We start from the raw sequence: 13,036 nt of genomic DNA, 5'->3' as shown, positions 1-13,036 counted from the left end.
TCTAAAGCATTTATTTTTGCAGAATTCAAGTAAATGACCAGATTGTGGAAGTGGATGGCATAAGTCTAGTGGGAGTTACTCAGTTCTTTGCAGCCACTGTACTCAAAAATACCAAAGGCACAGTGAGGTATGTGTTGTTTTCTGTCAGGTAATACCTTCTGTTTTTCATTAATGGAGAATACAAAACTATAGCTTGAGAATTTTACAGAAAAGTTGCTGAGGGCAATAATATGGCAAACTAACTACTTAACTCTTAAGTTTTTGCTGCAAAGTAATTTGTTTTTCTTTTGTAGGTTTCTGATTGGCAGAGAGAAGCCAGGGACACAGAGTGAAGTAGCCCGCCTCATTAGTGAGACTTTAGAGCAGGAGAGATGTCTGTATGAGCAGCACTATGTTCATGATGATACAGAGCAGGTAAAACATCATACACACACATATGTTTAAAGCATTCGATTACTTTTGCAAATGGGTTGAATGTTTTTTGAATCAAATGGAAGCAAAAAAGCAAAAAAAAAAAAGATAAAACAAGCAAGCTGATTGAAAGAGAAAATACAAAATTAATACACAAGCTTTATTAACGTATGCAGTTATGACTACTTGCTATATACACCAATAATCCAAAAGATATTTTTAAACATGAGCTGTGAATCTTGTTGTCTGTGGCTTACTTAACTCTCTTCTGAGGAATTTTGATGGAAATATTTGCAAATCTCCTTTAAAAGTTATCACAGATAGAAGAAACTAAAAAGGATTAGTAACTAGTTAAGAAGTTTTGCAGTTCTTTGCATTAATCACAGAACTGTAGGAGTTGAAAGGAACCTCTGGAGATCATCAAGTCCAACCTCCTGCTAAAGCTGGTTTGCTACAGCAGGTCGCACAGGTAGGAATCCAGATGGATCCTGTGTATCTCCAGAGAAGGAGACTCCACAACTTCTCTGGGCAGCCTGCTCCAGTGCTCCATCACTCTAACAATAAAGAAGTTCTTCCTTGTGTTAGTGTGGAACTTCCTGTGTTCTGGTTTCTGCCCGTCACCCCTTGTTTGGTGGGAAGCCTAGGTGCTGTGTGCTTATTGGACTGAACACACCCAGGTTTCTCAGCCTTTCCCCACGTGGAAGTTGCTCTCAGGCTCTCTGTCACCCTCCTCTGACTTTTCCTTCTTCCTAGAAAATCCTTGTCTTTGTGTTATAAACTCTGTATGTTATTGGATGTCATGTTTTTCTAAATTATTTTTTTTTCCAGGATGATGAGTATGATGATGATGATGATACATATGAATCACATTTACATGAAAAATCTGTGGAAGTTTTTGATCTTCCTGAAAACGAAGATATCAGTTTACCACTGGATATGGATTCAGCACAATCTCTTCTTAAATTTAAAGAGGTATAGTAGTAGCAGTTTCTTTTTTTTTTTTTTTTTTTTTTTACTATTCTTTGTGATGTACCAGGGAAAATCTGAATATTCTATGATTTTTCATGTCCCCATCGTTGTGGTTTTGAGTTTATTTTCCCAGTGGCAGCAGTAAATTTCTCTTAGAAATGTCCCTTTAAACATAGACTTCCCACATCCTGAGGGTTGCTGAAGTTGATGAGGTCTGCGTACATAGAAGTAGCTGATTCTGGAGATAGGTCTGATTTTGGTTTAGGGGGTTTTTCCAAGTTGTTTCCTCTGGTTTGTTTTTTTTGTTTTTTTTTTTTGTTTTGTTTTGGTTTTTTTGGTTACATTTTGGTGAGAAGGGGAAAGGTTGGAAATAAAGAACTTACTTAGGAACAAGTAGGAGGTTCCGTTATGTGATTCCCTACTTGACATAATTGGAAAATTGGGATCCTTTTTCCCAATGGGTTTATTAAAGAGCTTATTGGCCTTATTCAGGCCTGTGGATTATATTCTGGGATTTAAGTGGTACAGTGTTTGGCATGGAGGGGCCTGTGGGTTTTTTGGTAGCTTTAAGTACTTGTGACTTTCATTCAAGAGAAGAAAAATACACTGCAAAAAAGCTGTCTGATCTCAGCTTGGCACTCTCAGAAGCTATCTGTACATACTTATTTTTATAAAAGATCAATATTTGCAGAGCTTCTCAAGTTTGTTTTCTGGGTAATCCTGATGTTGAGAAAGTGATCAATAGTTTGAAAATTCAAATAGAGAGCATTTACATCTTCTCTGTGAGAGGCACAGATGCTATGTATGGCATCTTTAAAAGTGTCATATTTACTTGGGGTGCTATTGAATTCCCAGCTAGAATCATTACCACACTGTTATGAACATAATTTCAGTTATGGATTTTAATTTATGGATACATCTGTTTTAATATTCAGTATATTATGCCTTACTAAAAAGTAAAAAGGTCCCCCAGGTTAATAGATGGAGTGTTAAATATAAGAAATAACTGACAATTGTCAGAAAAAACCTTTACACTCATATGCATGCTGTTTCCTTGTCACGTTAAAAGTGATTTTTACATTTGGTTCAGATGTAGCCTTTATCCATCTGTAACTGTTCTATGAAGATTTCTGTTCTGAAGTACAAAGCTTACTTTCAAATCAAACCTTGTGTGTTTATTTGTCAGTGCTGATAAGTTTAAAAAAAAAAAAAATACTGTTACATTTTTACTTGATTCTATGTACAAGTTGTTGTCATAACTGCATTACTGCCTTCTCATTTTCCTAGAACATTGAAATGTTATCTTAACCTCCTCACTTATCCAAATGTTAAAAACTCAACATTTTTTCTATACCATAGGTGATGATCTAGTTTAACTTCTTTTTTTTAAGTTCACGTTTACTTCTTCTGTAGTTGAAAAATAAGGTGACTTAATGTGAGGGAGATTAGACAAACATTGAAACTTGCATTTCAAGTATCATTTCCTGTGTGCTCCTGCAAGTTTGTATTTGTTTGTTTCAGCTGCAGTTAAAACATGCAGTAACAGTAGCTGAAGTGAATCAACTGAAGGAGAAGGTAAGTTTTCAAAGAATTGTGACTGAGTTGTTTTTTTGTTTTTTAATTACTGTTTCTAACAGCAAATTTTACCAGGAATAAGCTGAATGCGAAGGACAGCAATCTGTTTTAGGCCTCAGGCTGTGTTACTGTGTTAAGCAAGACAGTTATTTCTGAAGACCTATCCTCAAATAGGGGCTGGGAAAAGTGCCATTTTAAAATGAATGCTTCAGTATTACTGCTTACCATCAAACTGAATTTAGCTGGCACTCTGTGAAGCAAGATTGCAACCAAGTGAGAGAATATTTTCAATGCAGGGAACCTGTTTTTTGAGTATGGACTTGGCGTTTGTAGATAGTGGTTAGTGCCTGACTTTCTGTTGCCAGAAAGTTGTTTCTGTTACCTTCTTTGCCATCTTAACCTCTCCCACATTTCGACCACCTTTGAGGAAAGAGATTTTTCCAGTAGGTTTTTTTTTTTTGTTGTTGTTGTTGTTTCCAGTGAGGATTGGATAACTTCTGAGTTATCTGAGAAAAGGTTTCTTGTTCTTTTTGCCACTTTTTCCATTGATGCAGATCTGTGCATGGTCTTTTTCTAGAAATATTTGCTGTAGGTGAGCAGCTGCTTTTATTCCATTATCCTTCAGTGTTTTCTTGACAAGAAATGTGTGCTTTAGGATGAGTCACACTATGCCATTGGAGGAGGGTGGCAGGAGACATGGCTAAGATAAAGCTTCAGATTACAATAATTTGAATAACAATATCTACTGGAGTTTTTCCTGCACTTTGCAAAATTTTATAGCTCTAGGTGTGGAAAGTCACAGCATCTGAAACTTTATGTTCTTATGATAGTTTTGATTTAACTTTCTGATGGTATTCCTTCTTGCAGTATTCCTGATGTTTAGCCCACTGGTTTGCTAAAAAAACTGTTAAAAATGTTGGTATTAGTATAACTCTTTTGCCTCATTTTTTTTAAAATTCAGTAAATGTTTCATTCTTCCAACATTTCTGTTCCATCAGGAGGTGATCTTACCTAATTTCACAAGCAGCAGCTTCCCTAGTGCAAATAGTATCTCCAAGATAGGTGGCCAGGCCCAGAGAACTTCATATTGATTAATATTCATTTCCATAACATGACTGCTGTTAAGCTGAAGGAGGCTTATTTCTTTCATTTGTTGAGGGATTGCTTAATTTTCTTGTTAGTTATCAATCCAGGGATATGTAATACTTTGTTAAGGTGACCTTGTCTTATTAAAGTGTCAGGGAAGATCTACTGTTCTCATTAGCTATATTAAACAAGCTGTTGGTAACAAAGTAGTAGCATGGAGAGCTGGTCTTTATACTATTTCAAATACACACAAGAACATTCACTGCCAAAAAGCATTTTGGAAGGGAAATTGTAACTCCCATCATTAAGAATGCCATAATGATTGCTACCAAGAGTAAGAAATCGGTGATGTTTAGTACTGAATGCTATAAAAAAGTAATTGGATAGCTAATTGTTTAAGGAGTTTGTTAGGTAAGATACCTCCTTCAATACCATTTATAGGTATGTAATCTAAGGCAAATCGAAAATTTAGCAGTAAGTAAATGCTGGATTGCAACTATTTCAAAATAGGTTGTCCAGGGATGGAGATGGCGAGTTATTTAACAAATAACAGTAAAGATTTTACTAATTTTAACTCTTTTAAAAGGAAGCAATACTAATGAGAAAGTAGTAAAAGACACCTGAGAGTTGAGTTCTAGAACTTGGATTAGCAAGGTTTGGAGGAGTTGATATGATTTCTTTAAAAGTTCTGTGTCTTGTTTTGATGTTATTGATAAGTCGTTATTAACTGTTCTCTACTAAACATGTACTGTTTGTTTCATCTTTTAGTTTAGATTATTTTATTAATTCTCAATCTTTTCAGTTAGAAGTTGTTGAAGCAGAAAAAAGTGAATGGAAATTAAATAAAGCCCAACTTCAGCAAAACTTAGAGGAAAGCAAGGAGAAAATTAAGAAGTTAGAGACCTACTGGTTAGAAGCACAGAGTTTGTGCAAAACAGTAAATGAGCATCTTAAAGAAACACAAGAACAATGTGATGCCCTTGAAAAGAAATACAACAAGGCCAAGAAACTGCTCAAGGATTACCAACAGAAGTAAGTAGGTCTCTCTTCCTTTCTCGCATATTTTGTACATCAGAGGAAAAACTAACAAAAATATGTAAAGGTATGATTTGCTTAACACACTTTTTGTCATTTGGCAGAGGGCTATACATGCTCGATTCTTCCATATCTTCAGTCAACTTCTGAAAAGGTTTTTCAAAAGTTTTGCTGCTGCTTTTGAGTCTACCTTGCATGAAAAAGTAGCTTTTATTTATTCTATTTATTCTATTTATTTATTTATTCTGTTTCCTTTTGGCAATCATTATTTCTTTTTAGTATAACCTATCATTGCGATTTCTTTAGGAGAAACCAAATAGAAAATTAAAATGTTATTTACTTCTCTGTAAGAAAATCTACCATAGCTTTTGGAAGGAAAATGCTGCATGTGTGTATGTTTGTGGAAGAAAAATCCAATTATTAAAGTTCTGCATATATTTGATGAGTGCAACTTGATTGCCAGTTTTTAAGATCAAGTGTTTTTCAGCCCAGAGTGAATTAGTGTCGTAAGTGACTTATTCTGTGATAAAGTAAATATTATATACGCAAATATATGCACTACTTTGTGACACTATGAAATAAATGAATCTATGACACAGTACAGATTGATTTTTTTCAATGTACTTACTAACAGGAAGATTTTTAATAAATGCAACTGGGCATATTTATTTTCTGTATTTTTCTACATTTCTACATACTATTGTTTCATATGTATGTATGTTCCTTTTCACCAGGGAAATAGAGTTTCTGAAAAAAGAGGAGGATCATTTAAGGGTACTTGAAGAGAGAGACCAGAAATATGCAGAACAGCTGAAAGTGTATCAGGAAAAGGTAACACATTGTTAGATTTTAAAACAAACATCTGCGTTCTAGAGGATTTGTCTCACTTCTACACTTCAATTCTTACAGATTTCAGAGCTTGAAAACAAACTAATAGTTTATGAGAAGATGCCATATATGTTTGGAAGTGGGAGTTTATTGGAAGACAGTTGTCAAAATCCAAACCAGCATAATGAGCAGTCAAAGATGAGAGAAGAGAGTGAAAAAGAAACAGAATCAGTACAGGAAAGAGTAAATTCTTCAGAGATGTTGGTTTCTGGTAAGTGTTAGATCTTTGATTTGCACTTAACAGAAGTTAGGGAGCATTAATATGTGTGGTGATTTCTTTATTAACAGAACCATAATCTTGTTGGATAAGAGGTCCTCCAACATTTTCAGAATTTCTTAAATGACTATGGAGGGAGGAGGGAAGATGACTATATTTACTTTTCCTCATGTTATCTAGTAGTGAAATCAATAATATTAGCAAGGCTAAAATGTTGACATACTTCAGTTTAAGTCCAGTTCTGCTGGTTGTAGAAAGTTTTTATATAAGCCATAGTTCATGATTTAAGTTTTGTAGTGATTGTATTCCCAGAACTTTATCAAATATCGGACAGTGTTTCAAATGAGACGTATATTTTAACAAGATTTGGTTGGTGCTTATGTACTTTTTAAAGGGTCTTTATCTCAAAGGAAAGTATATTTGGGGCATAAATTCTCATCAGTTTGAGAATAAAATCAAGTATTCGAGACATAAATACAATTATTACAATCCTGACTGATTTTATTTGAAGAAAAAAATTGAAGAAATCTGGTTGAAATTCAAATTAGTCAGTTATTTTTAATCACAATGATAAAATATTACAACATTATAAAAATAGTATTGTCATATATTAATAAATCAGGATTATTCCATCTGCTGATTAGCTTCTGAATATTTTTCTGAAGTGTGGGTTGGAGAACTTGCATGCTAATACTCTTTTAAAGAAGTACGTATTCGTTACAGATTTTGATGCTTTTGTTGGGGATACTCCCAGATTAGACACCAGTGCCCACAAAGCAAAAGCTCAGCTTGCTTTGAAAGTAAAACGCCAGCCACCTTCTCGATCAAAGCTGAAAGAAACTCTTGGGGCTGGACAACAGACTGCGAATCTACAGGTACTGCTATGAGTAGAAAACTAGGCATTCAAAAGCGTTCAAAAATTCAGTTTTACTTGTATTCTCAATTTGAAGTGACGTCGAAGCTTCATTCAGACTGTGCCAAAGCATGAGATTTTTATGCTGTGTGTCAAGTGGAAAGGCCTTATTCAGGTTCACATATGTGATCTGTGGCAAGTTTGTTGTAGCATAGTTAATTTGAAGTTAGCAAAGAGGTATTCAAGTTTACTATATGCCATTTTTACTGAAAAATTCTGACATAGTACCAGAGTGGTATGTTGTGGAACATGCTTATCTATGCTGCAATCCCTTCATCTGAAACAAGTTATCAATAATTAGAAATATTCTTCAAAAACTAAACTTTTTCTGAAATATTTTATTCTATATGTAATCACTTATGTCTGTAACAAAATGTAGCAGTAAAATGTTCTAATGCAATTTGTGGCCCTATCTAACTTCTGTCCTTCTGTCTGGTCTTAAATTCCCAGTGGTGCATCTAACAATACCTAACTCTGTTTCCGTTTCTACTTGTACAATGGCTACCTATTCTTAGCATGGTTTTTCATTCATAATAATTGTATGAATCTGAGACTTCTCTTAGTAGCTTCCCTTGGTGGTGTGCCCTTTTTGTGTGTCCCCTTCACTTTCAGCCTTCTCTTTTTTCAGACGTCTTGGTTGAATTTAAACTTGGGAACTTTGGTTTTGCAATTTCATGAACTCTTTATTTGATTTTATTGACTTTGTGTTTTCTCAAAAATATGTAGCAGCATTCTCATTCTATTTGAAAAAGTTGAAAGTTAGAAGTTATAAATTTTGTTCAAGGATGTAATTTAGTGTTATGAAATAGCAGTGTAATACTGATAGCTCTTAAGGTCTCTATCTGTATTTTTATTTCTACTCATTCATCTGCTAGCAGTACAGAAAACCAGTAAAGTTTGCCCGTAGTGTGATTCTATTTTAATTTTCTTTGATGTAAGATAATCATATGGTCTGTATTTATGTTCTCCCTGAAGATGGCCCTTTTCCATGACAAGCCTGTCATCTTGGCTAGTATCATGATTAAGTACTTATCCACACATTGATGTCATTACCTGTGAAATTCTAATTGAAGTAGATTCTGGGCATCAACTGTCTCCTTTAATGGAGCAAGTGAAAGAGAAGAGGGGGAAAAAAACCATAAACAATTTTGTTCATGAACTTACAGAATCTTGCAGAGATTTTAACGTGAGAATAAGCACATGAGTGCAGGATGTAAGGGGGAAAACAGTTGTAGATACAAAGGTACACAACTGGTATATGAGAGTACCTGTAGCAGAGGGAGAATTACTTGGTTTGAAAGGGTTTTAAAACTGATTTGGAATATGCAATATATAATAGAATCTTTCCTAATTGTCTAGATAAAGATGATTTGAATGTGCAAAAGCTTATGGGAGCCTGTAAAACCAGCTTTCTGTCATTTAGATGATATCTGCAACTCATCAAGCTAAAATTGTAACTGTAATTTTCTGAACTGAGCAAGTTTGTGCATAACATAGGAGATCCTTAAATCATGGCAAAAGGTTAAATGAAAAAGTAAAAAATCAACTGATTCTATATCACGTTTATAAAGTGACTTTTGAATTTCTTGAAGGATGAGGATTCAGAAGATGTTGTTCTCAGCAGAGAAGTTTCTACTCTATGTCTAACGAAGATCTCAGAAATAAGTGAAAAATTAACTCTGCCTCATTTGGATGACATAGAGCGAAAGAGTGAAAAGCCTGAAAAAACACAAAGTACTGAAAGTCCTTTAGAATCAAGTCCTTCTGCTTCCACACACTCTTCTCCAGTACACAAACCAAACAGCGAAAACAGCACAACCACCACCCATTCACCTACTCCTGAAGAGATGGCTCCAAATTCTCCTCAAGGGTATACCAAGAATGTTAAGCAAAGAGAAGTAAAAGGGAAAGGAAAAGAGGCCAAGGGTAAGACCTAAGACTTTATTATTATTTTAATACTTTGGAATCGCTATCGTTTTAGATATAAATTATTATTGAGCAATAAACTACTTAGTAAGAAAAGAAACTGACAACTAATTACTTGTTCTAAACCCATTTCTTAACTCTTCAGGAAAGTCTAAAGTTAACAAGAATGTATGCAAGACCATTTTATTCTGTTTTATTTGAGTTTCCATTAGAAGTACTGAAGTGAACATAGTTCTTTAAATGGATCAAAAGAGGAGGAAGTACTAACGACAGTCATTATACTGGAGAGATTGCCATTCTTAGTACTCAGAACCTGATGATTAGTAAGAACAAAACAAATAAAAAACACAGCAATTTGCAAGCTTTTAAGCACTTAAAGGAAGTTAAAACTGAACATTTGTCCGCGTAAAGTCATGTTTAAGCCCTCCAGTGTGGACATCAAGATAGTAACTTTCTCTTGTCAGCTCTACCTGAGATGAATTTGTTTACTGTTGCTGCATTTAATATATAGCCAGTCAGTTCCTCTTCCTTGAGAAGAGTGTCTGTTGATTACAAACAGCAGCTTTGGAAGCAGAGCCAATTCTTGGCCTTTGCCAAGACACTACTGAAGTAATGTAGTATGTATTTAAAAAGTTGCTTTTGAGAATACTCAATAGAGCTGCCAAATCACTTGTATATCCATTAAATATGCTGGGATCGGGCTCCCTTAAATATCATAAAAATTTAAAACTCATAAGGTGTTTTGAGATCTGAATGACTGTCAGCCAGAATTTTCAAGGCATTCTATTAAGGATTAGAATTTATTTTTTAGTCTGTTTTCATGTACATATTTATCAGAGTAGTATCAAACAGTAATATCAGTGTAGTATTTTTTGCATAAATAGAATGTAAGAAATATTTGAATGTTTAAATTTCCTGCAAATATTAAGCAGATATTAATAAACTCTCCCAGTTCAAATAAATGTCTCTTTTTTCATGGGAGCACTGCATTGCTTTTGCTACTTACGTTCTTTATCTAGGCCTTAATCTTAGAATACTTACTTTAAGCTTCTGTTCTTAAAAGATCTTGACTAATCAAGGATCTTGACTAATATTTGTGGTGTTTTCAGTTTATTGCTACATGAAATTTTCAAATATTATGATTGCTCAAACCAAATTCCAAATTTGAACAATCTGTAAACACAAATTTTTATGTATACGGTTACAAGAAAAAGGTCTAATCTTCATCTAGGATGAGCAATAGTGATTGCATAGCATATGGCTTTGATATTAAATGAACAAAAGAATGCATTTAACAAAGATTGTAAGCAAAAGTTCCTTTCTAAGCATATTTTGATATGCAAAAAGATGGACAACTTCACATTTTTAAAATCCCATCTAAAAGGCATTTACAGAGTAAATGCTGTTTCAATTAAGCAGTTGATAACAGCTCAAGCTACAAACCTAAAAAGTCTAAATACTTGCCTTGACATAAGATAGAGGAGAGCTATGTCACAGACTATGTATAGTCACTAAAGGTCCTAAAATATTTCTGTGGAACACTGGCACCATAAGCAGCATAATGTATGTTTGACTGATTTGCAGTTCTCAGCAAAATTTTAACATTGGCCTTTTTTCCAGATGTGATGCAGATGTTTAAACAACATATAGATCTTGAACTTTATGGGGATTGCAGCATTGTTCATCTGTCTTGTTTCTCACTAGGAACAGATTAAAGGGACTATGATCACTGTACTCACTGCTAATCATTGTTTGATAGAAACATTTGGCTGTTAACAAAAGCCAAATAACAAATTTAAGCTTCTTGATGCGTCTTTTAGAATCATTGGATTGTAACTGCTGTCTTTACTGTACAGCTCAGACAAAACCTTTCTTTTAATATTCTGAACAAGATACGTCCTACTTATTTCATATCTCTATGATATAATTTTTGTTAGAAATTGTCTCTGTCCTAGCTAATGCTTAAAAATCTCAGTAATGCTTCTTTCCATGTTTTGGCTAGTGTGCTGCTCAGACGTGCTTTCTGTAGCAAGCAGCAGGCATACATTAGCCCAAGTTCCAAATAGCTAGCCTAGACTAGCTGCTGACCCAGAATGAGGGAGAGAACTGTAGAAGATAACTAAATGCTGTAAATACTGTTACTCAGGTTTTAGGATCTTATTTATTTAGAAGCATTTTTCATCATGAATACTTGAAACTTGCAAGTATTTTTAGAACAACGTTTTTATTTTTCACTCCTCTACGGAAAACAGAAGAGAAAAAAAATGAAGACAAAACAGTAGAAACAAATGAAGGAACATCATCAGGGAAGTCCAAAAGGCGATTTCCAGATTTTGGGTAAGATTGATTTGTGTTAGTTTGGAGATCAATGGCTTTCTCTGTTGCTTTTGGGTAGCATCATATTCTCTGAGAAGAAAATATTGAGAAAATCTTGTAGTACTGGTTCATGCACATTTATATAGCAGTAAAATTATGTTCTTTCTCTTTGTTGAGTCACTGAATATTAAGTTTCTTTGGGTATTTTCTGTATTTATCTTGGTTATATGTGATTTTTTGAAAGGAATTTTCAGAATTTGGTCATGGTTCTTAAATATAAATGACAATACTTAATTGCATGCATAATTTACAAAATCACACTCTGTGTAACAATACAAATGTGGCTTTTTATAACTGTTGACACTGACTGAAAAAAGTTTTGCACTGTGTAAATGTAAACACTACATGAAAATTGTGTTTCTCACATCAGTGGATTACGGAAATCTGGGGGCAAGGGCAAGAAACAAGAGAAAGAAAGTGTAAGAGGCTCTCTGGATAGCAGGTATTTGTTCTTTTTGTTTCAGTAATATGTGCTGAATTTTAAGAATTTCTTTGAAATCATCATTAATGGTTGACCTTAAAGTATATTCAAATGGAGCAGTGGCACAATTCTGTAAAGATTATTGTAAGAATATGGAGATGAGCTTCTGATTTCACGACGTAAGAAAAAGTGGAACTAAAAGTTTTAAAATATTTAAAGTAAAAAGGGTAGCATAGAGGAAATAGTAAATCAAGGTGACATTGTTAAAGTGGCTCATAAGACTAGCATGTTACACCCTATCTTAAATACTAAAACTGTATTTTACTTCTGAAGGAAAAGAATGTGTGAATTATCAAATATTTGAAACTGTTCAGTTATTTTTGTGAAATATTAAAAAAGATCTTAACCAATAACCCAAATTATTTTGCATGGATATTCAAAGGCAAGTCTCAGTTTTCATTCTTAATAACAACTGTGCTGTGAAACAGGTGCAAGTGAGTGGTGTGTATTTTTGTTTGCTTCTTTCTTGTGGGTTTGCATTTTTGCTTTATTTAAAAAAAACTTAACTTATTTCAGAGGTTCTCGAGAACTGTTGGATGATTCTGGCAACAATCTGTCTGCGTCAGACTCAGATTCTCCTGTTCCCACTTGCATGCCTTTCTCGTGGTTTGGAGACAGTCACAAAGAACCTCAGGTTTCTAGTAGTAGTCTGCACTTTACTCAGAGTGGACAGGACAGTTGTGAACATGGTCAAGACAAGAACAGAAGCAAGGTAAAGATGACTAATTTGTGCTTTGAATATTTAAGTGTTGCATCTTGACAAAGTAAAATGTGTAGTGCTTAGTATGTGGAATCTTGATGGCAGACCTGGATGATATCACCTCTTGTAAACTTGACTGCAGAAGCTTGAGTCTGTACAAGTATTCCATTTAAGAGAAGTATTTAAAGCTGAGAGAAACATCTATAGAACTCCCAGAAAATTGCTTCTGAGCAACTGTAATATTCAATAGTTAAAGCAGTTTAACCAAACTTTAACAGTAAGATTACATGGTTCAGTCTATAACCATAAAAATCCCATCTTTGCTGTTTAAATTATGTGGAAGAAATGGGTGTGAGAAGTAAAAAAGTTTAGTGAAACCTTCAGTAATGTCCCAGTTTTGTAGCTTTGTGTACGCATTGGCAGTAGTGGGATTAAAATTACATGAAAGAAATGCCCACA

The 13,036-nt window shown here is 34.2% G+C and overlaps 1 protein-coding gene across 6 annotated transcripts in view; it reads left to right on the top strand.

Moving 5' to 3' along the window:
* The window catches only part of LOC128076684 (neurabin-1-like), a 41,538-nt gene that overhangs the window by 16,637 nt on the left and 11,865 nt on the right, over nt 1-13,036 (top strand). For all 6 annotated transcript variants that reach the window (XM_052674626.1, XM_052674625.1, XM_052674628.1 and 3 more), the window contains exons 5-16: nt 23-127; nt 294-414; nt 1,240-1,383; nt 2,902-2,955; nt 4,844-5,073; nt 5,811-5,907; nt 5,986-6,175; nt 6,905-7,056; nt 8,687-9,020; nt 11,273-11,357; nt 11,767-11,838; nt 12,394-12,589. In XM_052674626.1, coding sequence (XP_052530586.1) covers nt 23-127; nt 294-414; nt 1,240-1,383; nt 2,902-2,955; nt 4,844-5,073; nt 5,811-5,907; nt 5,986-6,175; nt 6,905-7,056; nt 8,687-9,020; nt 11,273-11,357; nt 11,767-11,838; nt 12,394-12,589 — 1,780 coding nt within the window. The remainder of the gene's footprint in view (nt 1-22; nt 128-293; nt 415-1,239; nt 1,384-2,901; nt 2,956-4,843; nt 5,074-5,810; nt 5,908-5,985; nt 6,176-6,904; nt 7,057-8,686; nt 9,021-11,272; nt 11,358-11,766; nt 11,839-12,393; nt 12,590-13,036) is intronic.

Source organism: Tympanuchus pallidicinctus, unplaced genomic scaffold (genome assembly GCF_026119805.1).
Source record: "Tympanuchus pallidicinctus isolate F22 unplaced genomic scaffold, pur_lepc_1.0 scaffold15, whole genome shotgun sequence".
NCBI lineage: Eukaryota > Metazoa > Chordata > Aves > Galliformes > Phasianidae > Tympanuchus > Tympanuchus pallidicinctus.
This window is presented reverse-complemented; position numbering and strand designations above follow the sequence as displayed.